The following is a 25,407-nucleotide window of genomic DNA, read 5'->3' as shown; positions in this document are numbered from 1 at the left end:
ACACTGGCCCCACAGTGGCGTAACAAAGGCCCCGGTATCCCCTGCACAGGTGCTGAGCTCCAGGGGCCCCCCTCAGCACAGTACCCTGGTTTGAGAGCATCTGAGTGAGCCCGGAGGGGGAAGCCTCTCCATGTACTGCACAGGGGAGCCCCGTCACGTTTTGTTACACCTCTGTGGCCCAACATACTTCAACAACTGCATAAACCTCCACAAATCTACCGGACACCTCTGCTAAGCCGGACTCCTACTTGCATACCCCCTCAACCCCAATATGCAGAACTAGATTTGGCAGTCGCTCCCTCTCCTATATCATTTCTACAGCCTGGAACTACCTGCCCCTGCACATCCCAGCCTCCTCAGTTCTTGAATTCCTCAAGAAACTGAAGACTTGGTTCTTCATCTAGGCTGGACCCTGCCTCGGCTGTTATAGCTCCTGCTTGAGCACCAGAATACACTCCATGGTGAGTTGTGTGCTATACAAATACACAAAACACAATATATGTTGTTATATGCAGGCAACATGGTTTATTCTTTATCTATCCCAATAGGTCTGCAACGTAACCTAATGGTAACCTAGGGGAGGGAAACAATGTACATTCTACACTTGGATCCTTCGGCAGGAAAAACTTGAGGCAGTTAAAGTTAACATATATATCCATTTTGGCAGAACCTTTTACTATGATTTGGGCAATAAACATCATTACAGTCATTTAGGTAGTAAACCTTTGGCTCATGCTGGTGCTTTAAATCACTTGTAATAAATCTTTGTGGAGAAAACATTTGAATGATCTATTGGAAGTCTAGAAAACAAACTGGCTTCGACTCTGAGCTATGCCTTAGAATATACTCCAATTACAAACTGGTCTTTCATAGGTAATTATTAGGAAAAGGTCCTAGAAGGTTCTGCTATTTTATTTCATGCCCTGTGTTGAGAATTCAGCCTTTTTAGCATATATATATATGCCCAGGCACATGCAAAAGTAATCCAATGGGGCTGTTGCATAACTCATGCCAGAATGATTACTGAGAGAATTTTTAAATCACGAAATGTCTAATATTATGAGCAACTAAGGCATGTTTTAGCTTCATTTTCAATAGACACTGGAAAGGTTCTACTGTAGAACTAGACTACATTGAACTTAATCTCCAGGACAGTTATGATTATTGTTGAAAAAGTCCACCCCTTTATTAGGCTACTCTCTTAATGGTGACCACTGTGAAAATCTACAAAATATAACACATACCCTGACAAAGTATTGCTTAACTAGGCTCAGCCGGATCTCTCATTTTTACTTCAGCATAGTGTTAGCAGACTGATGCATTCAGAATAGGATATTTGCTACTTAAAGCATTGTCAGGGAAGAGGGCAAGAAAAACTTACGGTCTGTATAACTGCGACCTATGTCAATGAGGAAAACAAATTCTATATCATGCACTGTATAATTGACCAGCTTTAGCAGCCCCACATACACAGTATATACGTTCATTACTTTTTAAGTACGATATAATATCTTATTAATGAATTTATTAATTTTATGTCTCCTCCAAAAGAGCAAGTATGTTACAGTCTATTATTTTTTTTAAGTTGTTTTTAATTATTTTCTCCTGCAAATGTATATATCTGTGGCGATTCGTTGTAAAATCTATATTTCACTGGTTATTTATTTTCATATATTGTATTGTTCAGCTCTGTTGTGGTCACAATCGAATGTTAACAAACGACCTTCAACTTGCAAACATAGGTCCTTTCATTAATTCAGTTTAGAGAAAATCAGTCTGGAAGCAATTTAGGGCTTCATATCATGGGAGTTTCATTTTTGTATAGTTAGTGGCATATGTTACATTTCACTAGTCCTTCTACTTTAAGAACTTATGTTGCTTTCATGCATTTACAGAGGGAAATGAAATAGATCAATAATGGCTACTTAGGAACACAGTGGCAGAGTCATCCTGGCAGTTCTCAAATAAAAGTATACTAATATTTCATAAACAGTGCATAATAAGGTATGTGTACTGGTCACTTTAATAATAAACTTAGTACCAGTTGTTTGCTAATGGCTTATAATCATTTTTAATTTTTGTACACAAAGGGCCCAATTTATTTCCTGGTGGTAAGGAGATAGAGTATTTTTACTGCCAAGAATGCAGCCCACCCACCGCATTTAGATACAAGCGGACCTTAGGGTTAATCAGGGACAGAGGCTAGTTGGTCTCCACTGTGATTAATCCCCTTCGATGCCCCTTTGGAGTCATGGCCATCTGAGAAATGGCTACATGTCCACCCGCTCAATTTAGATGGGCGGACATGCAGCCATTTTTATTGCTTCCTACTGCCAGATAAAGCCAGGTGGTAAAGAACAGTAAAAACAATTATAATATTCCCTCACCATCGGAAACCTCCCATGGTGCGAGGAGCATTACTTTTTTTGTTTTCAAAAAGAAAATCCTTTTTCAGCATTTTGTTTTTTAAAAGAATACTGTCTGCTACAGGACTGCGTCCTTCCAACGCAGTCCTGTAAAAACAGTAAAATGCATTGCCAGGAATCGTGTTAACAGCGGTTCCTGACAATGTTTTTAAAAGTTACCGTCAGCTATGCAGTCATTTGTAAATTTGGAGGGCGGAGTAGTCTCTGTCTAGCAGACGTAAAGTCCTCTTGCCACCCAAGGGAGCCTACTCTGTCTGCCAGGAAATAAATAGGGTGCAAAGGAAGATAGTTTAGGAAAGTCAGAATTAGGATTCGAGTGTTGTGGCTCCAGAGCCGACTATTAGATCGCAACTTGTTTGTTCTTTTTCCTTACTTTGACAGGAATGAGTGTTGAACTGATCAGCCTTGTAAAAGTGACCTCAGAGCAGACGTTTACAGGTTTATGAAATGCAAATTAAAGTAATGAAATATCAATCAGTGAAATGGCAAATACGCTTAAGACGAAAGGGCTACGTACAAGAGTAAGAAAAATATGAGACCGTGATCGAGAGGTCTTGAATTCAACTTTTAGAAAAAAAATTGCAAGACTTGACCGATCATCAGTGTAGTAAACACTTGGCATGCATGGTTTTTGCAATGCTGCAGACATTAGTAATATTGGTTACTCATGCTGCTAATGTAATCCTTCACCAGCAATATCTTTGATGCCGGGGCAACTGAGGTAGCAAAGGCTATCTATTGTGAGGTAAATGTGACCCGATGATCTTTAACTTGAACCCACTGCCTCAGGGCACAACACTCATGGAAAATCTTGTGTGATATTCAGAGCTTAGTACTAGAAGAAATGCTCTAGATCTTGCGTCAACGTCTGGCCACTGTTATATTAAGGAAGCACCATCCAAATTAAGATAACATTCAGAATCTTACAGCTCAGTGTTGTGCGGCTGGAGATGTGACTTAGGAGCACAATGTCACATTGAGGAGAATGCTGGCTGTGTCCAGAAATGACCTCAGTGGAGTGAGCTGCTCAATAGATTTGTTCTTATAATGAACAAACATTTACTCACGCGTGGGGCTACCCGTGTTATCTCCTCTCTCCGAGTTGTCATGAATTACGTTGTAGGGATCATCCTCTTCTTTAATGATGAACGAAGCAACTGGTCTGATATCTACATGTTCTGTTGATTAAAAAGAAAATGGAGCTGTAAGTATAGCTATAAAATACCACCTTGCCACCAACTCTCAGTAACATTGTCATTGCCTACAATTCATACTCTAGGTTTTCAGTAAAACCACTTTAACCCATCAGTAATGCAGTTTATAGCAAACTATCCTGATCCTTAATAAAAAACCTTTACAAAAATGAAACTTACAATCTGGTGTCCAACAGATTTTTTTGATTCACCTGACTTTTTTCAACCATTCCGCTCATGTAAAAGAACCTCTTATCTTCTAAAACAACTAACCTGCAAACCATGTAAACTGACCTTAAAACCAGCTATCTTCCTTTTCTGTTTGCTGGGTCTCCAACATAGTGTACCAGCAAATGTGCACAGTGTATCGGCAAATTCAGAGTTCACCATCTAATCGAGTCTGAAGCAAGTCTACACTTTTCACTTGATATGTTTGAAAATTCGCTCTTCTTTTAGCCTCTTCTATTATATGTACCCCAGTGGTACTCAACTATTAGTTTTTTTGTTAAATTGCTGCTTATTTTTATCCTGGCTAACATTGGTCATCAGGGCCGACTTTAGGGCGAGGTGAGCGGTGTAGCCGCACTGGGTGCTGACCTGGATTAGGGGGTGCGGACCTCATGGGGGTGCTGTGTTTAGCAATGACTTAGAAAACTAGGGTTTTAAAAGTACCTGCTGAAAGGTTCCTTCTGCGTCCAGCCTTCAGGAAACAATTAAAATGTTAAGATACCTCTTGTGATTAATGTTCCTGCTAGGGAGAGAGATAGGAGTTTTGCCTAACGGCAGCTTTGACTCACCATAAAGTAGCATAGAGGGTTAATATGCCTGCTGCAAAGAACAGAACTACATTTTATGTGGATAGCTGGGTGGATTAGTAAAGCCAGCCTTTAAAAGCGCTTTAAAACAAATTAATGTATGTGGAAGGGGGGCTATAGAGAAATGAGGGGCACATTTGCCGGGTGGTAGTGAGTGAATCCGAGGAGGTGGTCCTGGGATAGGGGGGGCACCAAAAAAGTCTTATTTTTGTAAACGACCATCAGTCCTTGGTTTCTATAACTTTAGGGTTCAGGATCCACACAGCAACTTTCCAGATCCTAAAGCCATCTTGTGCATCTAAGGTGGTTTAACAAAGAAAGCTGTAACCTAAGGGTGTCAGACCAGAAGCATGTTATTCTTCCCTCACATGGCAGGGTACCTTGACACAGGTAACCTACGACTGCAGTTCTCTGACTTAAGGGGCAACATTCAATTCTAACAGACTATGGCTAGCTATCACTACTTCTTTTCTAGCCTGCAGCTCCCAAGGTGATATCCATCTCCGACCAGAGTATCTCTGAAATAGTCTCATTAACATGTGCGTCGTTTTTAAACAAGAAACTCTTTTTTGGAGGATAGTTTGCTGGAAAAAAATCTTAAAACCTGTGTCTCACATTCCGGCATACAGTTGTCTCAGTAATATATCATATGTGGCCAATTAAATGGGGTATCTCTACCCTTAGTTGAGCAAACTACCTTCACGAGTGTCACGATATCATACAGCAGTGTATTGCCATCAGATTAAGGTGTATTACCAGCCTCACCAAAATCCGATTTGTTTAAATAATCCATGTTCATCGGACTAAAAGGATTGAGCCAAGTTGTGGATGCAACCCAGTTAGCAATGACCGCATTAAAGGGAGGTTGTTTTTCATCTGTGCATTCTTCAGCTCTTCTATAAAACCAGGAGACTGACTCATGATCAAAGAATCTTCTTCTCTGTGCCTCCACATGCAGGAGAGTTGCCATACACCAAGAACCTTAAAGTTTATTCTCCCTGACATTTTCAAGAAACCATGCAGAATATGATGCCAGGCTCCTAGTCAGAGGTAACTGGTATGTGTAGAGCACTAGGAAATACATCACAGGGAAAAAAAATATAGGTGGTGAAATTTAAACATTATTCCAGAGACTCACGTGGTTGGTCACAAATATCTCACTAGCTCAAGTTCTTTTTCCCTCACAGTAGGCATTACAAAGCATTTGCTTCTAGTATACTGCATATGTTGACGCAACTCTTACAAGAAGGGACGCTCATGGAATTGTTCCGGCCAAGTATAACGAGGACCATTTGTAATTTACCTGAGTTCAGGCCAGTGGTGCTTTCTTCGTCTTCTGCACATTGATTTTCCATCAAACTCGACTCAAAATCTTGTTCCACACGCAACCCAGTGCCAAAATTTAATATCTGCTCTCCTGTTGCACAAAAAGATTGCATTATGAATCTTGTTAATTATATGCATTGACACAAGTATGCTACTTTAACAGTTTGATTGTATAAACAGAATTGAGGCCTACAGCATAAATAAATGGCAGAACGAACCACATTTATTTTAATATTTTTTATTTGAGCAACGGCATAACCAAGACTGCTGGAGCCATATTAGAAACGTTCTCCTAATATATCCCAATATTAGCCCAGCCAATTAACAATAAAACACTCTACAACTCTACTTTTAGCGTTAGTAACATGTTTGTGAAGTTTGTCCTGGTATTGATCTCATCTAATAGACCTCTAGATCCACCAAGTTGGTGGGGAGCAGTTGGGGTGTGGAACATTGAAGATGGAAAAAAAAAATCAAAATTCACTTCCAATAAGAGATAACCATCAAATGTCTATCCACTATCAACACTGGCTTGACCCCTTTCGGCTATGTGTGAGTTAGCAATCAGCCTAGTTCCAATTCTGGAGTCAAAGACATTTGCAACTGAGGGTATGCCAATCATCCTCACCCTCCATGGAGAGCATTCTGGAGTCTTTCTTTGCATTTAAAAAGTCCTTAGTTGCTACCGGTGACATGAAAGTGTTGTTTTTTTTGCCTTCCGCACCTGCAATCTAGCAGGAAACCACAGGGAGGCTACTTCTCCCATGGATATTCTGGAAGTATTTCAGGAACATTAGGGCAATCACTGGTTAATGGGCAATGATTGGAACAACGAGAGCCTTTTGCACCAGGAGATATAGGGCCAGATGTAGCAAGCGTTTTGCATGGTGCAAACAGCGAATTTAGCTGTTTGCGCCATGCAAAACGCACATCGATGCTCATTCCCATTTTGCGAGTCGGTAACCTGGTTACCGACTCGCAAAATGGGAATGCGACTCGCAAATAGGAAGGGATGTTCCACTTCCTATTTGTGATTCGCATTGCAATGTAGAATTGCTTTGTGACCGCGAAAGCGGTCACAAAGCAATTCGCATTTAGCACCCATTTCAAATGGGTGCTAACCCATTTGCAAAAGGGAAGGGGTCCCTATGGGACCCATTCCCCTTTGTGAAAGGCCCTGAATTTTTTTTTTCAGAGCAGGCATTTTCGTTTGTATTGCAACTCCTTTTCCTTTAAGGAAAACGGGCTGCAATACAAAAAAAAAAAAACCTGCTTTATTAAAAAGCATTCTCAGACATAGTGGTCTGATGTCGCCAGCAGGCCACCATCCCTGTGAGTGCTGCGAATCGGAAGGGGGTCGCAAATTGCGACCCACCTCATTAATATTAATGAGGTGGGTCTTTGCGACCCCATTCCAATTCGCAGATGGTGTCAGGGACACCATCCAGCATCCGATTTTGTGACTCTCAAATTGCGAGTCGCTCAGACTCACAATTTGAGAGTCGCGAAATCGGTTTTTCCTACATCTAGCCCCTGGTGACTTAACCTTACTGAAGGGCACAAAACTGAGCACCACGCGCATCCGCTTCTTCACTTGAGTAGTGAAGTTAAGCAGCCCAAGGCTTACTCAGGGAGGTGTTGTGTAGAGTGGAGTTTTGGAGCAAACACTCAGAAATCTGTGATGGAATAATAAGTCAATAAATCATTGCTCACCTAATGATTTTGCTTAAAAGTACAAGTACTTTAATTTTAGCATACTGTGAAATAGCACACAGAAAATCTGTTGTTCCTAGGGACTCACTGTTGTTCTGGGATCACACCCTCTGTCCCAGGTTACAAAAGCACACAGTGAATAAGCACTGGCAAAGCATATAGGTCTAATATGTGTGCTTTGAGTTAAGACATACCTATTTGCTTTTCTTTGGATCTTATGTGCTAACAAATGCATTATTAGCGTAAATGGGCTACTGGGATTTAGACGTGGGAGGGGCATAATTAGGGTTTTCGCGATAGGCGCAGTCTGTGTTTGTTCCACCAGCACTTGTATTTGATTTGCTGCTGGGAAATGGTACACATTGGAGGTCCAATTTTCCTGCTGCTTTCAAACAAACATTTACTAATGCAATACATTTCCTCTTATCCAAACTGCTCTCCAAAGCGTGAGCATCAGCAAAAACTCTCCGGGGTAAAAAAGGCTTAGCATGCAGATTACATAAATTCACTTGCACCAGTTCCTCTCTTCTAAGCCTGCTTAAAATGTCACGTATTCCAAGTTATTTACATTAGCTTCTTGGCACTATTATACCATGGCAGTCAACAACGTGTTTCGAATTAACACTGTAAAGCTTTGTCCACCATTGTGATAGAGTGGGCAGCATCATGTCATGCACAGCCACAATATGTCATAAATTATCACCAAAATGCAGTAGGTAGAGTTACAGAAGGTGTGAAAGACACAGATGTTTACAATATTTAATTACAACACCTCACGAGCTGACAAAAATAAGGCAAGAATTATCACAATACTGGTAGGAATAACATCAACCCAGCGCTATATTTATCCTGGGGTCAGACACCATTGGGCAGCGAATGCACACAATTGGCCAAGAATTTTCACAAAACTGCCAGGACTTCCATTATGCCATGATGGGCATCAGTGCCTCAAGGAGGAGCACAATATATCAAGGATGAGCACATTTTGTCAGGACCAGCATAATTCCAGCAACAGGCGTCATGAATGCCCTCTTTGTATGCCAGAAATTACCAGCATTTTGCCATAGCAAGCATGTTTCCAAGGGTAGACAACATGCCATGGCTGCCTTCAAGTTGCTAAGAATACCACCATTGTGCGAAGGTCAACATTTGGTCATGGGTGATCAACATGCCAAGGATGCCCACTAGCGTGCAAGAAATTACTACCACTGCACCAGAGCCAGAAATGGTATCAGGAGTAGGAAAGGGGTACCAGCCCACAAATGCCACAAGTTGTCAAGAATTACTGCAAGGGCAGCTTCCACATTTATTTTGATAGACGTGCACTTTGTGATTGCATTTTGGTTAGGGATAGTCAGTGAGAAACAGATCAAATTCCTGCATGACAGAAGATGCAAAGCAAACTCGTGCAAGAAAAAAATACAGACAACACAAGTAAGATGTGAGCAAGACTTAAGACGTGCATTACATCGAACAGAAACCCATGATAAACAAGGCATAAGATAAACAACAAATGATAAATGGGTGCATGACCTAAACCTAAAAGATGACATCAACACTAAAGACAGGTGACATGTGGTATAAGAAATTACTTCCAGGGACTGAATACCCACTACAATTTAGAGGCGCTCTGACAGAATCAGATTCTTTGATTTTAGCAAATGTTTCTGTCTTACATTACATAACATACCTCATGATGTGAGGCTACTGAGTGAAAGAGACATACTGAAGGAATAGCAAATACAAAGGAATAGGTCCAAGTAGACTGAGGTATGAGAGATACAACCATGCATGAGAATCCCTGTGCAAGAGTGATTACAGCGTTCTCTCACACTCTCCATGTTTAAGGTCTTGCCTGTGACAGCCATGTGCTCTGGCTCGCAAGGCATTTTGTTTACTTAAGGGGACCTGAAGCCTGTCCACTGCTTACCATTGGTTGGCTTCATCGTCACTCGCATTTCCTTGCTTATCTTTGGTCATCTTGTGGTGGCTTTGCTTACTCTACTTGTGTTTGTACCTCCCCTGGAGAATGGCTTAAGCACTGCTTCCATGCCCAGTGTCCTTCCACTGCTTGTGCTTTTGGAGCTACTTTTTTCTTTTAGTTGCATTACTCCATAAGAGAGAATGGGTTTGCAGGCCGCCATTTCATCTCCCGTCCCTCTCAGGGTTTTTGCTTGCTTTTCCCCCTCCCATGTTTTTCCTTGTCCCTGTTCTCCTGCAACAAAAAAGCGATATGACGCAGCTAGTTCTAGTAGCGTCATACCTTGATAAAAACGTATTATGTACAACTGCTGTTCCAAAATGGCTGAAATATTCCTATATGGATGAGAGAATATGCTTCCGCCTTTTATTTCAATGCAAGAAGTGAAAATGCTATTTTGTGTGGTAAACCCGTGGCCCTCACATCTTTCTTCTTTGGTGACTTTCACTCAATCTGATGATCTCACTCTTAGTTAAGAAGATGACTCCTAGTGACTACTGCACACTGTTCCCCAACAGAAGAGGTTGGTGTGCAAGCGGACTACTTCCATGAATGTATATATCTGCAAAATACTGTAGGCTGGTTCCACAGCATGAATAACAACCCAGCGGCCCAATTCTTAAAGGAGGTTTACCATATACGCCATGGCTTATGAGAATTGACCTAAAGTCCTTTTCTGTATGTGTACAGGAGATCTTCCCAGATAGCTAAAACTGCCTGTCATCAGACCTAAAACACATTCATAGGTCCAAATGCTTGGGATGAAAATGTTTTATTCCTCTCTCCCCCATCCAAGCAGTATACAGAAACTAAACTGAACACTGTCACAATTTCAATGCTTCTAGCTTCTTTAGTTTAGCTGGCTGGGTGTCTGCAAGTATCATTTCACTCTACAGTCTTGGTTGCGCATTGTACATTTCTAGTCCAGTACATGGTCATCTCCTGCAGTGTGTCATCAGCAGAGGTGCTGCTTCTGCCCATGCGCTCAGTTGACATATTCTTCAGATGGTTGGCAGTGGAGGACTTGGCCCTGGGATGATGGTCTTCTAGTCAGCATGGATGTGGCTGATGAAGACAACCAAATGCTCCCTGCCTTTCTCATTGAATTGGACAAGGACCACTCTCAACTCCTTAGTCTGAAGCATTCATCTGCACAAAAAAGGCTGACTGTAGTAAGGGACCTTCAGAAATGGTGAAATGAAGCCTTCAAAGTCAGGGCTTTAATAGGGGTAACTAGCATTTCACAGTACACAGTGAGGGCAAATACAACTCTCATTTAGGCCTGTGTAAATGGACCTCACAATCATGGACTTCCTGTTCTTTCCCCTGTAAGGGCTGACTCTTTCCATTCCCCACTGGGTTCCAAGATAGACCATATATCTCACATGGCACTTCATACAATTAAAGGTCAGTTTGGACCCCTGCATCTCTGTTGCGATCAATGAGATCAAGACACACTCGGTAAGAGGCTGTGCACGTTTATTCAGTGTCAAGATACAGGAGCCATCGTAAACACGTCCTGTCACCTTCCCCCAACTGCCGGTCCCCGGTCTCCAAGACAACCCCAGCACGAGCCCATTACAGGCCCAGCATTCCAATTAGAACATCAACATATCATACCATCTCTTCCCCCCTTTTTTTTTTACATAACAAATAAATACTTGCTAATTAATAAAGTAAACAATACATTTGTTTTGTTTTTTAACATAACCTGACCCTCCTTGATAATCTATAAGGAACATGGCAAATTGTTTGAAAACTGAAAAAATAAACAAACTAATACAAAAAAACTAAAAAAATATATAAAAAACATTTTTTTTTTTTTTTTGGAACTCCACCATAAAGTTCCAGAGTCCCTAATAATGACATCCTACACATCTGATCTCAGCTTCCAAGTTAAAAAAAATTAACGGGTAAACCTGCGTACACACATCTCCCCAGAATCCATGGCTCCCCTTTGGGTACTTGAACTAAACACATCTTTGATCTGTACAGTAGGACCGTTTCTACAACCACTCTCACATTTGTTACTACAACCACTCTCACATTCAACACCTTGGGAAGAGTCTTTGGATATCTTTACAACCTTGGACGGATTCCACCACCGGCCTCCATCAAATATTACTGCATTGCCACATTTTTTTTTTACCCTAACAGGTTCACTGAAACAAGCATCACCTTTTTTAACAAACATACTTTTTTTAATACGCACTAAATCCCCCGGGCAAGTCATACGCAGTTTGGTGGCCTTGATGAAGTTGCATCTCTTCTTCATACGTTCTTGTCCCAAATCCACATTTTCCCACTTGTATACACCATTCCTTTAACTCATCCCCTTACCTTTCATTGAACTTGCTAACCAAGACAGAAACAAAATGGAAGTTGGTTTGCGTCCTTTTAACGCTTCAAAAGGAGACACCTTAGTCAAAGAATGAGGTGTAGAATGATAAAACCATAACATGGTCTTAACTGCCTCTTGGGTGTCAAAATTATTATGTCTAGCCCATTTTATGCAATCCCCAAACTCTCAATTCATTCTCTCAACCAAACTATTGGTTTGAGGATGATATAGTGAACTTTTCAAGTGCCTAATGCCAGACTGTTGTAAAAAAACTCTCCATTTCAGAATTAACAAATTGCACTCCATTGTCTGAAATAATGGCTTCCGGAAAACCCTTTCGCATGAAAATATCTTTAAGGAAATTGACTGCATTGGTCGCAGACGGTGTGGCAAAAAAACGAACCTCCGGCCACCTACTGTGATAGTCCATGAGAACAAAAGCATACCGCAAATCGTGAGGAAGAAAATTAAATGGCCCGACCATGTCTATGCCTGGCTTCAACCAAGGCCTTTCTGGAATACTAATAGGATGTAAGGGCGGCGTACACACCTTCAGCCCCTTCTCAGCAGTAGTGCAGATCACACAGCCCTTGACCACAACATCCACATCTTTATCCATAGATGGCCACCAGTAATTCTCTCTTAGTCTCCGTTTGGTCATTGTTGCCCCAAAATGACCCTCATGTGCTGAATCTATCAAACCAGAACGAATACCATACGGTGGAATGCACCTCCCACCTCTCAAGAGTATCTGATCTTCAATGGAAATCTCTTCCGCAATTTTACAAAATGGTTGTAAAGACAAGGAAACTTTTCTTTCTTTCGGCCAACCACTAATCACAAACTCCTTAACCTTGGCTAAAATTGCATCATCGCGGTCTGCTTCTTTCCAGTCAGTTTTGCTGAAAGCTTTGCACACGGGAAGATCCACACTGGCAACAAAACAGTCTTCCCTGTCTTCTTCTACATCAAACTCGTCCAACTCAACAATGGGTAATCTTGAAAGGAAATCAGCCCTTACGTTAAGCCTACCAGGTAAATGCTTAACCTCTATGTCGTATTGCAAAAGGTTCGTGGTAAGACAAGCAATACGTGGAGTAGTGTAATTGATTTTGTCACCCCTCAAAATATATAGTAGCGGTTTGTGATCAGTCACAATTACAAATCTTCTACCCCAAACATAACTTCTAAACTTTTCACTTGCCCAGTGTGACCGGGCTGTGTCAAGGACGACACGAAGAGACAGGGATGGTTGACTTCAGGTGTGCTTTAATAGCTTTAGGATTATCTGGCGTGACATATAAGTGTCTTTCTTGTGCTGTTTCCTTTTTAGTTTCCTTCTCCTGGCTTTTCACCTCTTCTTTGGTTTTCCTCTCTTGCAGGGCTCCCAGGAAGCGCATGAGGGAAAAGAACAAGAGAAAGTATCGGTAAGTTCCTTTTCTTTTATCATGTGGCTCTTTCTTTTCCTACCCTGCTTTCTTTCTTCTTTATCGTACTGAAGGGATTTTCTCTCTCTCTTGTCTTTCTAATGTCTTTTCTTTTGTCATTCACTGGCACCTCGTCTGTCAAGAGTTATGAATTGCTATATCTCTCTCTTATTTCCTGGATGCACCTTCTATTGTAGGATCCTTTTCTTGCTTCTTCTCCTCCACTGACTCTTCTTGTATTTCTTCTGTGTCTGTCTGTCTTTGTACCCTCTTTCGTGCTTCCCTCATCTTTCTTCCTTTTTATACCCTTCTGTCCTTTTAGTTTGTTCTTTTGCCTAAATTAGCAGCAATCCCGCGTCCTTTTTACAGCCCTTGGTTTTCCTGCTCCTGGGTATGTATGTATTGTTGTTTTCTCTGCCCCTTGTACTTTTATGTGAAGGTTTTCCCCGTTTATTTTCCCGTCTTTTTCCGTCCTCCCACTCCCCCTTGCCTCTCGTTCCCTTCTTCCCACCCAACCGCCCTTGCACCCCTTAATTGATCCTGGAATGCACCTGAGGTTGCCACGCTTCTCCTGAAGCATGGCTGGTAGTTTCGAGATACGCCTCCTGGGTCGCAGAGGTTTCTGCTCCGACGTCCGACTTCTCTTCTCCTCCTGCCTTTCGTCTGTTTTTGCTGACCTGTCCTCTTGCGCTGCTGCTCCTCACTTCACCGTAGCTCGCCTCTCTCATCCCATCCGCCGGTTTTTCAGGTCCTCTCGACCCCGCGCAGCCACCTCCTGGCCCCTCCTTAGATGCCGGAAAAGGTTCCGGATTCGCTGCTCCTTCGGGAAGAACCGGGCCATTTTGGGCAGCGCCAGCACAAGTCGGGTTTGTGGACGGGCAGCATCGCGCCGGCCTGTCACAGACACTCCCCCTAGCGAGCGGCTGATAGAGACTCTCCGAATCCGGATACCGGGATAAATAACCAGCGTTCGTCTTGAGGTTGCCCGGGGAATGACATATCTGGAAGGAAAAGGGCTGGAGTGAGAGGAACCACCTGAGTACACGAGCATTGGTGTCCTTGTGTTGGGCAAGCCAGGTTAGAGGAGCATGGTCAGTCACAAAGTAAATGTTCTTCCCACCAAATAATATCGCAGGGACTCCACCACCCACTTGATAGCCAAACATTCTTTTTCTAAAGTGGGCTAGTGGTGTTCCCGAGGAAGGAGTTTGTGACTTATGTAAACAACGGGATGTATGGTCCCATCCTGTTGTCCTTGTGAAAGGACGGCCCCTAGTCCCATGTACTCCCGCACTGCTGCTCCTCACTCCACCGTTGCGCGCCTCTCTCATCCCGTCCGCCGGCTTTTCAGGTCCTCTTGACCCCACGCAGCCACCTTCTGGCCCCTCCTGAGATGCCGGAAAAGGTTCCGGATTCGCTGCTCCTTCGGGAAGAACCGGGGCATTTTGAGCAGCGCCAGCACAAGTCGGGTTTGTGGACGGGCCGCATCGCGCCGGCCCGTCACACCCAGACACATGCCAAGAGCTCCTTTTCTATTACGGAGTAATTCAACTCGGCTTCCCTCAATACTCTAGAGGCATAGCTAATAGTGTCTTCTCCTGGTGCAGTTTCTTGGATTAACACAGCACCCAAACCATACTTGCTGGCATCCACCATGATCGTACACGTTAAAATGGGGTCATATGAACGTAATGCTTTGGCATTGGTCATTCCAGATTTTACTAATTCAAAGCTGTCCTGACAATCGTTGTCCCACACAAATGCAACACTGTTTTTCAACATATTGGACAAACACTTCATCTTGGAAGCGTAATCAGGAATAAACCTGGACTAAAATTCGCACGATCCAACAAAAGAGCGCAACTCATCTTTATTCTTTGGAGGAGGACAATCCCGAACTGCATTGACTAAACCAGGTCTAGGTTTGACGCCCTCCGAAGAAATGACATGTCCCAAAAACTCAATTGCTCTCTTCCAAAATTCACATTTTTCACCTTTCACAACCACGCCATTATCCTCAAAAATCTGTAAAACTAACTTGAGCACAGTGTCATGTTCTGCTAACTGTTTAGCAAAAATTAGGACATCGTCCTGGAAAACCAGAACCCCTTCAATATCTCTCAACAGCTGTGACATAATACGCTGGAAAACTGAAGCCACTGAGTCAAGACCGAAAGGCATCCTGCAAAATTGAAAGCTACCAAAAGGCATGTTGAAAGCAGTGTAATGTCTAGACTCATCTTCAAGCACCATCTGGTGGTATGCCAAAGCTAAGTCAATCTTAGAGAACCCATTCAGCACCATTGAGTTTCTCCAACAAATCATTAATTCTGGGAAGGGGAAATGAGTCAATCCAGATCTCCTTGTTCAAGCTCCTTAAGTCAACGCATAAACACATTTCGCCATTGCATTTGCATGCCACCACAATGGGAGACAACCACAGGCTGGACTCCACTTGTTCGATAACCACTGATCCTTGTAGTTTTTCGAACTCTAATTTAAGGTCATCCATCAAACTGAAGGGAATTGCTCTCAGTTTGTGTTTAACAGGAATACAACCTTGTTTGATTTTAATTCTATGTTTAAAACCCTTAATACATCCCAGTTTCTTCTCAAAAACACTGGGGAAATCTTTATGTAGGCCCTGGAGATGTAGGCCCTGGAGATCCAAACCACCTTGGACTCTAACTACCATCACCTGCTCGCTCGTACCAGGCTTAAGTACCATACCGAAAAAGGCCCTGATGGAACCAACCCAGAATGTTCAGCCCCTTGACCGCTACATACACTTTTCCCTGGATCTTACGCCCTTTGAATTCCAAAATGTCTTCGATAAAAACCTCAAGTTCTACCCTCCTGCCTTCATAGGAAACTGGAGCTCTATCAGGCAGAAATAATCTCCTTGAGCCCCATGTTTTCTTAAATAACTCTGACGTAACCATGGTGATTTGTGCACCAGAATCCACTAGCAAATGTAGTGCCTTACCCCCTACAACGATATCCACATAGGGGTCTACACATTCCTCAGGATTTCCTGAAATAGCTTGTTCATCTGTGACCACAACAATCATATCACAGGACTCACTCTCCAAATACTGATCTGAAACCTCTCTGGCTTCATAAATGCTGTTAATCATGACATTCATGTTCACACTACTTTGACATACCTTTGCAAACTGGCCCGTACAACCACATTTGTGACATACAACACCCTTTGCCGGGCAACCCTTTGAGTCCTTTCCATGCGGAAATTTCCACATCTAAAACAAATATTGTTCTATTTAAAAAATAGATTGGTCCTCAAGCGGTCCAGCGAGGGGTCAGGATAGGCGCACAGCGAGCGCCTGATGTAAGTGTGACTATAAGGAGACACTCCGCCTCCTGGAATCTGAGGCTAGTTGCCTCAGAGATTAGGGCCTCCGCGAGGTAGTTCCTTGCCTAAGGTAGGCCACCTCTATCAACACATTACAATTGTTTTTTCCCCCTGTTCTTTTGAGGGCAGGTTTACCTATCTGCACTTTGCATGATGGTTAGGGATCCTAGGCCCTGAAGAATGCCCCGAGACCTCTCACGGCTCCCAGCAGTGGGCAGAAACATGTCGGCCATCTTTTAGTGAGGTGACCCAGTGAGTCCTTGTTCTCACCGTGGTGTCCCGCCCCGTTTTTAGCCGCACCAGCAGTTACCACTATTAAAGTGTAGACCACACACAGGTGACTGCATAGGTGCTTTTATATCCCCCTAGCTTAGCTGGATCCCATTATCTCCAGATAAAATGTATTTACCCACTCCCTCCCGTTCTTTTAACGGCGAGGTTGAGTCTGCCCAGGTGGTACTATCCTACCTGGGTGGGGCTAGGTGGTCAAATAATGAAGCACAACACTATATAGTGTGTGAGACCACCTAGTCCGTAAAAGGAAATGCCCCCTCCTACACTTGTCATAGCACCCACACCACGCATTCTCTGAACCCAAAGAGGTCCAGGAGCCCACGGACAATCTCCTGTGTACAGAGCTCTACATTATCGGTGAACCCCATACTTTCTTGTGGTAACTAGTCTTTCAAACGAGGGAGCCAGTATGGGACGTTTCCCACCAAATATATTTTTCTAATCTCCCCCACAACTCTCTGGTAGTGTGATTATAAAAAATTGATTGTTCACACTCTTGTGTTCTTTACGTGTGGAAACAACGCTGACGCTGACTTTCTCTTCTTCTTTACGCTGGATAGCTAATTCTTTAAGAGACACTTGAGCAAGTTCAATACTCTTAGCCAGTTTGATTACTTCTTCCAGTGACCGGTCACCCATTGTAAGTAGCTTCTGTTGAATGTGTCTGTCAACACAATGTCCGATGAATTGATCCCTGATAAGTTGATCCCGGAATGTTCCAATCTGGCATTGTGCACACAATTTCCTAAGTGCACTAACAAACTCATCAACTGACTGTAAAGAAATGGCTCCCTGTTGCAGTTACCCCCCACTTTTTGCCTGATACTGATGCTGACTTGACTGAGAAGTGTGCTGGGACCCTGCTAACCAGGCCCCAGCACCAGTGTTCCTTCACCTAAAATGTACCATTGTATCCACAATTGGCACACCCTGGCATTCAGATAAGTCCCTTGTAACTGGTACTTCTAGTACCAAGGGCCCTGATGCCAAGGAAGGTCTCTAAGGGCTGCAGCATGTCTTATGCCACCCTAGAGACCCCTCACTCAGCACAGACACACTGCTTACAAGCCTGTGTGTGCTAGTGAGAACAAAATGAGTAAGTCGACATGGCACTCCCCTCAGGGTGCCATGCCAGCCTCTCACTGCCTATGCAGTATAGGTAAGACACCCCTCTAGCAGGCCTTACAGCCCTAAGGCAGGGTGCACTATACCATAGGTGAGGGTACCAGTGCATGAGCACTGTGCCCCTACAGTGTCTAAACAAAACCTTAGACATTGTAAGTGCAGGGTAGCCATAAGAGTATATGGTCTGGGAGTCTGTTTTACACGAACTCCACAGCACCATAATGGCTACACTGAAAACTGGGAAGTTTGGTATCAAACTTCTCAGCACAATAAATGCACACTGATGCCAGTGTACATTTTAGTGTAAAATACACCACAGAGGGCACCTTAGAGGTGCCCCCTGAAACTTAACCAACTAGCTGTGTAGGCTGACTGGTTCCAGCAGCCTGCCACACTAGAGACATGTTGCTGGCCCCATGGGGAGAGTGCCTTTGTCACTCTGAGGCCAGTAACAAAGCCTGCACTGGGTGGAGATGCTAACACCTCCCCCAGGCAGGAGCTGTGACACCTGGCGGTGAGCCTCAAAGGCTCACCCCTTTGTCACAGCCCAGCAGGGCACTCCAGCTTAGTGGAGTTGCCCGCCCCCTCCGGCCACGGCCCCCACTTTTGGCGGCAAGGCTAGAGGGAACAAAGAAAGCAACAAGGAGGAGTCATTGGCCAGTCAGGACAGCCCCTAAGGTGTCCTGAGCTGAAGTGACTCTAACTTTTAGAAATCCTCCATCTTGCAGATGGAGGATTCCCCCAATAGGGTTAGGATTGTGACCCCCTCCCCTTGGGAGGAGGCACAAAGAGGGTGTACCCACCCTCAGGGCTAGTAGCCATTGGCTACTAACCCCCCAGACCTAAACACGCCCTTAAATTTAGTATTTAAGGGCTACCCTGAACCCTAGAAAATTAGATTCCTGCAACTACAAGAAGAAGGACTGCCTAGCTGAAAACCCCTGCAGAGGAAGACCAGAAGACAACAACTGCCTTGGCTCCAGAAACTCACCGGCCTGTCTCCTGCCTTCCAAAGAACTCTGCTCCAGCGACGCCTTCCAAAGGGACCAGCGACCTCTGAATCCTCTGAGGACTGCCCTGCTTCGACGACGACAAGAAACTCCCGAGGACAGCGGACCTGCTCCAAAAAGACTGCAACTTTGTTTCAAGAAGCAGCTTTAAAGATTCCTGCAACAAGAAGAAGGACTGCCCAGCTGAAAACCCCTGCAGCGGAAGACCAGAAGACGACAACTGCCTTGGCTCCAGAAACTCACCGGCCTGTCTCCTGCCTTCCAAAGATCCTGCTCCAGCGACGCCTTCCGAAGGGACCAGCGACCTCGACATCCTCTGAGGACTGCCCCTGCTTCGAAAAGACAAGAAACTCCCGAGGACAGCGGACCTGCTCCAAGAAAAGCTGCAACTTTGTTTCCAGCAGCTTTAAAGAACCCTGCAAACTCCCCGCAAGAAGCGTGAGACTTGCAACACTGCACCCGGCGACCCCGACTCGGCTGGTGGAGATCCGACGCCTCAGGAGGGACCCCAGGACTACTCTGATACTGTGAGTACCAAAACCTGTCCCCCCTGAGCCCCCACAGCGCCGCCTGCAGAGGGAATCCCGAGGCTTCCCCTGACCGCGACTCTTTGAACCTAAAGTCCCGACGCCTGGGAGAGACCCTGCACCCGCAGCCCCCAGGACCTGAAGGACCGGACTTTCACTGGAGAAGTGACCCCCAGGAGTCCCTCTCCCTTGCCCAAGTGGAGGTTTCCCCGAGGAACCCCCCCCTTGCCTGCCTGCAGCGCTGAAGAGATCCCGAGATCTCTCATAGACTAACATTGCGAACCCGACGCTTGTTTCTACACTGCACCCGGCCGCCCCCGCGCCGCTGAGGGTGAAATTTCTGTGTGGACTCGTGTCCCCCCCGGTGCCCTACAAAACCCCCCTGGTCTGCCCTCCGAAGACGCGGGTACTTACCTGCAAGCAGACCGGAACCGGGGCACCCCCCTTCTCTCCATTCTAGCCTATGTGTTTTGGGCACCACTTTGAACTCTGCACCTGACCGGCCCTGAGCTGCTGGTGTGGTGACTTTGGGGTTGCTCTGAACCCCCAACGGTGGGCTACCTTGGACCAAGAACTAAGCCCTGTAAGTGTCTTACTTACCTGGTTAACCTAACAAATACTTACCTCCCCTAGGAACTGTGAAAATTGCAGTGTCCACTTTTAAAACAGCTATTTGTGAATAACTTGAAAAGTATACATGCAATTTTGATGATTTGAAGTTCCTGAAGTACTTACCTGCAATACCTTTCGAATGAGATATTACATGTAGAATTTGAACCTGTGGTTCTTAAAATAAACTAAGAAAAGATATTTTTCTATATAAAAACCTATTGGCTGGATTTGTCTCTGAGTGTGTGTACCTCATTTATTGTCTATGTGTATGTACAACAAATGCTTAACACTACTCCTTGGATAAGCCTACTGCTCGACCACACTACCACAAAATAGAGCATTAGTATTATCTATTTTTACCACTATTTTACCTCTAAGGGGAACCCTTGGACTCTGTGCATGCTATTCCTTACTTTGAAATAGCACATACAGAGCCAACTTCCTACATTGGTGGATCAGCGGTGGGGTACAAGACTTTGCATTTGCTGGACTACTCAGCCAATACCTGATCACACGACAAATTCCAAAATTGTCATTAGAAATTGATTTTTGCAATTTGAAAAGTTTTCTAAATTCTTAAAAGACCTGCTAGGGCCTTGTGTTAGATCCTGTTTAGCATTTCTTTTAGAGTTTAAAAGTTTGTAAAAGTTTGAATTAGATTCTAGAACCAGTTGTAGATTCTTAAAAAGTATTCCAACTTTTAGAAGCAAAATGTCTAGCACAGATGTGACTGTGGTGGAACTCGACACCACACCTTACCTCCATCTTAAGATGAGGGAGCTAAGGTCACTCTGTAAAATAAAGAAAATAACAATGGGCCCCAAACCTACCAAAATACAGCTCCAGGAGCTTTTGGCAGAGTTTGAAAAGGCCAACCCCTCTGAGGGTGGCAACTCAGAGGAAGAGGATAGTGACTTGGAGGAAAATTCCCCCCTACCAGTCCTATCTAGGGAGAACAGGGTCCCTCAAACCCTAACTCCAAAAATAATAGTCAGAGATGCTGGTTCCCTCACAGGAGAGACCAACACCTCTGAAATCACTGAGGATAACTCCAGTGAAGATGACCCCCTGTTAGCCAGGATGGTCAAAAGATTGGCTTTGGAAAAGCAGCTCCTAGCCATAGAAAGGGAAAGAAAAGAGATGGGCCTAGGTCCCATCGATGGTGGCAGCAACTTAAATAGGGTCAGAGATTCTCCTGACATCCTAAAAATCCCCAAAGGGATTGTAACAAAATATGAAGATGGTGATGACATCACCAAATGGTTCACAGCTTTTGAGAGGGCTTGTGTAACCAGAAAAGTAAACAGATCTCACTGGGGTGCTCTCCTTTGGGAAATGTTCACTGGAAAGTGTAGGGATAGACTCCTCACACTCTCTGGAAAAGATGCAGAATCTTATGACCTCATGAAGGGTACCCTGATTGAGGGCTTTGGATTCTCCACTGAGGAGTATAGAATTAGATTCAGGGGGGCTCAAAAATCCTCGAGCCAGACCTGGGTTGATTTTGTAGACTACTCAGTAAAAACACTAGATGGTTGGTTAACTGGAAATGAAGTGTGTGACTATGTTGGGCTTTATAATTTGTTTGTGAAAGAACACATTTTAAGTAACTGCTTCAATGAAAAGTTGCATCAGTATCTGGTAGACCTAGGTCCAATTTCTCCCCAAGAATTGGGAAAGAAGGCAGACCACTGGGTCAAGACTAGGGTAACCAAAACTTCCACTGGGGGTGACCAAAAGAAAGGGGTTACAAAAACTCCCCAGGAGAAAGTGGGTGACACTAGAAACAAAGAAAAAGAGTCCTCTGTAGGCCCCCAAAAACCAGAACAGGTGGGTGGGCCCCAAGACACAACCCAAAACAAAGGTGGGTACCAGGGTAAGAACTGGGATGCCACTAAGGCATGGTGCCACAACTGTAAACAGTCTGGGCACCACACCAAGGACACTTCTTGTCCCAAAAACAAACCCCAGAACAAAATTTCAGGGGTAACCAGTGTAGCCATTGGAGATGACTCCTCAGATGAGGAGGTCTTCATAGCTTTCAACTGGAAAATGGGCCCAACAGGTGAGTTGGAGATTCCAGAGGGAAGTAGACACTTCCACCACCTACAGGTGAATGGAATCCCAGCCACTGCCCTGAGAGACACTTGTGCCAGTCACACTATTGTGCATGACAGGCTGGTGCTCTCAAACCAGTACATCCCAGGTGAGATGGCCAGAGTAAGAGTTAGCCCAGACAGGGTCACTAATAGGCCTGTGGCTCTTGTGCCCATAGAAGTGGGTGGAACTTTTAGCTGGAGAAGGGTGGTAGTCAGTACAGACCTCCCCCTTGATTGTCTCCTTGGAAATGACTACCCAGAGGTTAGTCAGAGCCTAAGAGAAGAACTGGTCCAGGGCCAGTCCTCTCCCAAGGATTCTGGAGTGCCTGCCTCTGCAGTAAATGCAAGTAGGCCCCAGAGGAAAAAGAAAAGGAAACAGAGTAGGAAAGGTGGACAACCTTTAGCCAAGGTTCCAGCAAGCCAAGGAGATTCTGCTCCAGTAGGGGAGAACTCCAAAAATGGCTCTGATAAAGTCCAACCTGACCCACAAGAAGTCCTGGCTAGTCAGGCAACTGTTAAACCTGAGTGGGTGGCTCCTCAGCTAACAGAAGAAAGAGTGGAAGAAGGGTGTTTACTACAAAATGTGGTAACCCCCCACTCTAATACAGCAGACAGGCACCCTGAACCCAAAGAAGCCTGTAACTTAGCCCCTTCCCTTGTAGGTGAAGAGCTAAAGGTGTGGTTCTGGGCACTGACAGCTGTCAGTGGCCTCTGCTGGGTGTTAGCCTTTATGGCTGCACTATCCTTGGCATGGTGGTCAGACCCCATGCCAAATAGCAAGTTAGGCCCCCTGACCCTGTTGGTCATGGTGGGGTTACTCCAGCTCTGGGTAACCTCTTTGGGTAAGCTAGGGATGACCCTGGCTAAGATAAGATTAGCAGAGGTGGATACCTCTAAACCCAAAATAAAAAGAATGGGTGGAGACATTGAAGAAGCAGACAAGAGGCAATTCAGACTAGGTCCTATCACTGTGGAAGTGGGTCAGTTCCCCAAAGGGAATGACCTGAACAGAAGGATGTAAGGCAGAGTAGGCCCTGCAACTAACCAGCCTATTTCTCCTACTCTTCCTCGCCTGACAGACTAGGAAGACTCTCCCAGCTTGGGCTGAGTCTCCTGGCCTGTGGGCTGGGGGGGGCTTGTGTAAAGAAATGGCTCCCTGTTGCAGTTACCCCCCACTTTTTGCCTGATACTGATGCTGACTTGACTGAGAAGTGTGCTGGGACCCTGCTAACCAGGCCCCAGCACCAGTGTTCCTTCACCTAAAATGTACCATTGTATCCACAATTGGCACACCCTGGCATTCAGATAAGTCCCTTGTAACTGGTACTTCTAGTACCAAGGGCCCTGATGCCAAGGAAGGTCTCTAAGGGCTGCAGCATGTCTTATGCCACCCTAGAGACCCCTCACTCAGCACAGACACACTGCTTACAAGCCTGTGTGTGCTAGTGAGAACAAAATGAGTAAGTCGACATGGCACTCCCCTCAGGGTGCCATGCCAGCCTCTCACTGCCTATGCAGTATAGGTAAGACACCCCTCTAGCAGGCCTTACAGCCCTAAGGCAGGGTGCACTATACCATAGGTGAGGGTACCAGTGCATGAGCACTGTGCCCCTACAGTGTCTAAACAAAACCTTAGACATTGTAAGTGCAGGGTAGCCATAAGAGTATATGGTCTGGGAGTCTGTTTTACACGAACTCCACAGCACCATAATGGCTACACTGAAAACTGGGAAGTTTGGTATCAAACTTCTCAGCACAATAAATGCACACTGATGCCAGTGTACATTTTAGTGTAAAATACACCACAGAGGGCACCTTAGAGGTGCCCCCTGAAACTTAACCAACTAGCTGTGTAGGCTGACTGGTTCCAGCAGCCTGCCACACTAGAGACATGTTGCTGGCCCCATGGGGAGAGTGCCTTTGTCACTCTGAGGCCAGTAACAAAGCCTGCACTGGGTGGAGATGCTAACACCTCCCCCAGGCAGGAGCTGTGACACCTGGCGGTGAGCCTCAAAGGCTCACCCCTTTGTCACAGCCCAGCAGGGCACTCCAGCTTAGTGGAGTTGCCCGCCCCCTCCGGCCACGGCCCCCACTTTTGGCGGCAAGGCTGGAGGGAACAAAGAAAGCAACAAGGAGGAGTCATTGGCCAGTCAGGACAGCCCCTAAGGTGTCCTGAGCTGAAGTGACTCTAACTTTTAGAAATCCTCCATCTTGCAGATGGAGGATTCCCCCAATAGGGTTAGGATTGTGACCCCCTCCCCTTGGGAGGAGGCACAAAGAGGGTGTACCCACCCTCAGGGCTAGTAGCCATTGGCTACTAACCCCCCAGACCTAAACACGCCCTTAAATTTAGTATTTAAGGGCTACCCTGAACCCTAGAAAATTAGATTCCTGCAACTACAAGAAGAAGGACTGCCTAGCTGAAAACCCCTGCAGAGGAAGACCAGAAGACAACAACTGCCTTGGCTCCAGAAACTCACCGGCCTGTCTCCTGCCTTCCAAAGAACTCTGCTCCAGCGACGCCTTCCAAAGGGACCAGCGACCTCTGAATCCTCTGAGGACTGCCCTGCTTCGACGACGACAAGAAACTCCCGAGGACAGCGGACCTGCTCCAAAAAGACTGCAACTTTGTTTCAAGAAGCAGCTTTAAAGATTCCTGCAACAAGAAGAAGGACTGCCCAGCTGAAAACCCCTGCAGCGGAAGACCAGAAGACGACAACTGCCTTGGCTCCAGAAACTCACCGGCCTGTCTCCTGCCTTCCAAAGATCCTGCTCCAGCGACGCCTTCCGAAGGGACCAGCGACCTCGACATCCTCTGAGGACTGCCCCTGCTTCGAAAAGACAAGAAACTCCCGAGGACAGCGGACCTGCTCCAAGAAAAGCTGCAACTTTGTTTCCAGCAGCTTTAAAGAACCCTGCAAACTCCCCGCAAGAAGCGTGAGACTTGCAACACTGCACCCGGCGACCCCGACTCGGCTGGTGGAGATCCGACGCCTCAGGAGGGACCCCAGGACTACTCTGATACTGTGAGTACCAAAACCTGTCCCCCCTGAGCCCCCACAGCGCCGCCTGCAGAGGGAATCCCGAGGCTTCCCCTGACCGCGACTCTTTGAACCTAAAGTCCCGACGCCTGGGAGAGACCCTG

At 45.2% G+C, this 25,407-nt stretch overlaps 1 protein-coding gene across 2 annotated transcripts in view; it reads right to left on the bottom strand.

Annotated features, from left to right (window-relative positions):
- Positions 1 to 25,407, bottom strand: part of LOC138295851 (zinc finger protein 544-like) — a 130,532-nt gene that overhangs the window by 36,794 nt on the left and 68,331 nt on the right. For both annotated transcript variants that reach the window (XM_069234439.1, XM_069234440.1), the window contains exons 5-6: positions 5,738 to 5,851; positions 3,494 to 3,604 (exon numbers count right to left, since the gene is read on the bottom strand). In XM_069234439.1, coding sequence (XP_069090540.1) covers positions 3,494 to 3,604; positions 5,738 to 5,851 — 225 coding nt within the window. The remainder of the gene's footprint in view (positions 1 to 3,493; positions 3,605 to 5,737; positions 5,852 to 25,407) is intronic.

The sequence above is a fragment of the Pleurodeles waltl genome, chromosome 5 (assembly GCF_031143425.1).
Source record: "Pleurodeles waltl isolate 20211129_DDA chromosome 5, aPleWal1.hap1.20221129, whole genome shotgun sequence".
In the NCBI taxonomy this organism is placed as follows: Eukaryota; Metazoa; Chordata; class Amphibia; order Caudata; family Salamandridae; genus Pleurodeles; species Pleurodeles waltl.
The sequence above is the reverse complement of the archived record's forward strand: the minus strand, read 5'-3'. Positions and strand labels throughout refer to the sequence as shown.